At 64.2% G+C, this 1,350-nt stretch overlaps 1 protein-coding gene across 1 annotated transcript in view; it reads left to right on the top strand.

The window, feature by feature from the left end:
- The window catches only part of DENND4B (DENN domain containing 4B), a 43,896-nt gene that overhangs the window by 24,434 nt on the left and 18,112 nt on the right, over positions 1–1,350 (top strand). The window contains 2 exon segments of the mRNA XM_031064831.1: positions 2–68; positions 810–1,117. Coding sequence (XP_030920691.1) covers positions 2–68; positions 810–1,117 — 375 coding nt within the window.

Here is a 1,350-nt window from a genome sequence, read left to right as displayed (position 1 = left end):
TGGTGGCGCAGCTGTGCCAGGCCAGGAGCAGCGCCCCGAGCAGCCCCGCGCCGCGGCGCACCAAGCAGGTGAGGGACACGCCTGGGACACCTGGGGGAGTGGGACAGCACCTGGGCATGGCTGCTGGGACACTGTGACACCTGTGGGTGGGACAACACATGGTTAAGCGTCCCTGTGAGCTGTGCCACCTGGGCACCCTGCTGGGACACCTGGACAGCTGGGACAGCACGTGGCTAAGTGTCCTGTGAGCTGTGCCACCTGTGAGATGGCACAATGGTCACACAGGTGTCTCTGAGCTGTGCCACCTGGGCACCCTGCTGGGACACCTGGACAGCTGGGACAGCACGTGGCTAAGTGTCCTGTGAGCTGTGCCACCTGTGAGATGGCACAATGGTCACACAGGTGTCTCTGAGCTGTGCCACCTGGGCACAGCTGCCTGTGACAGTGTGACACCTGGCCTGGTGCCCAGATGGCACAACACCTGCACAGGTGTCTCTGTGCTGTGCCACCTGGCCAGGTGCCCAGCTGGCACAACGCTCACACAGGTGTCCCTGAGCTGTGCCACCTGGCCAGGTGCCCAGCTGGCACAACACCCGCACAGGTGCCTCTGAGCTGTGCCACCTGGGCACGGCTGCCTGTGACACTGTGCCACCTGGACAGCTGGCACAACACGTGGCTAAGTGTCCCTGTGAGCTGTGCCACCTGTGAGATGGCACAATGCTCACACAGGTGTCCCTGGGCTGTGCCACCCGGCCAGGTGCCCACAGGGGCTCAGCTCCCATTCCCTGACTGTGCCTTGGTGTCCCCAGGAGATGAAGGTGGCCCAGCGGGTGGCGCAGAAGTCGTCGGCAGTGCCCGAGCTGTGGGCACGGTGCCTGCTGGGGCACTGCTACGGCCTCTGGTTCCTGTACCTGCCCACGCAGGTGCGCGCCGCCCCCGCCAAGCTGCGGGCGCTGCAGCTGGCCTACGACGTGCTGCGCAAGATGGAGCAGCACAAGGTGGTGCTGCCCGACGAGGTGGGTCAGGTCCTGCCCCAGAACCTGCTGGGGGAAAGGGGGAGCTGGGCTGGGACTGTGGGGTCAGCGGGGCTGGAGGAGGGGGGAAACGGGAATCTGTGGTCAGTGTCCAGTGCTGTGTCCAATGCTGGGTCCAGTTCTGTGTCCAGTGTCCAGTGCTGGGTCCAGTGTCCAGTGCTGTGTCCAATGCTGGGTCCAGTTCTGTGTCCAGTGTCCAGTGCTGGGTCCAGTGTCCAGTGCTGTGTCCAATGCTGGGTCCAGTTCTGTGTCCAGTGTCCAGTGCTGGGTCCAGTTCTGTGTCCAGTGTCCAGTGCTGTGTCCAGTGTTCCGTTCT

This window comes from Geospiza fortis, unplaced genomic scaffold (genome assembly GCF_000277835.1).
Source record: "Geospiza fortis unplaced genomic scaffold, GeoFor_1.0 scaffold375, whole genome shotgun sequence".
NCBI classification, from domain to species: domain Eukaryota; kingdom Metazoa; phylum Chordata; class Aves; order Passeriformes; family Thraupidae; genus Geospiza; species Geospiza fortis.
This window is presented reverse-complemented; position numbering and strand designations above follow the sequence as displayed.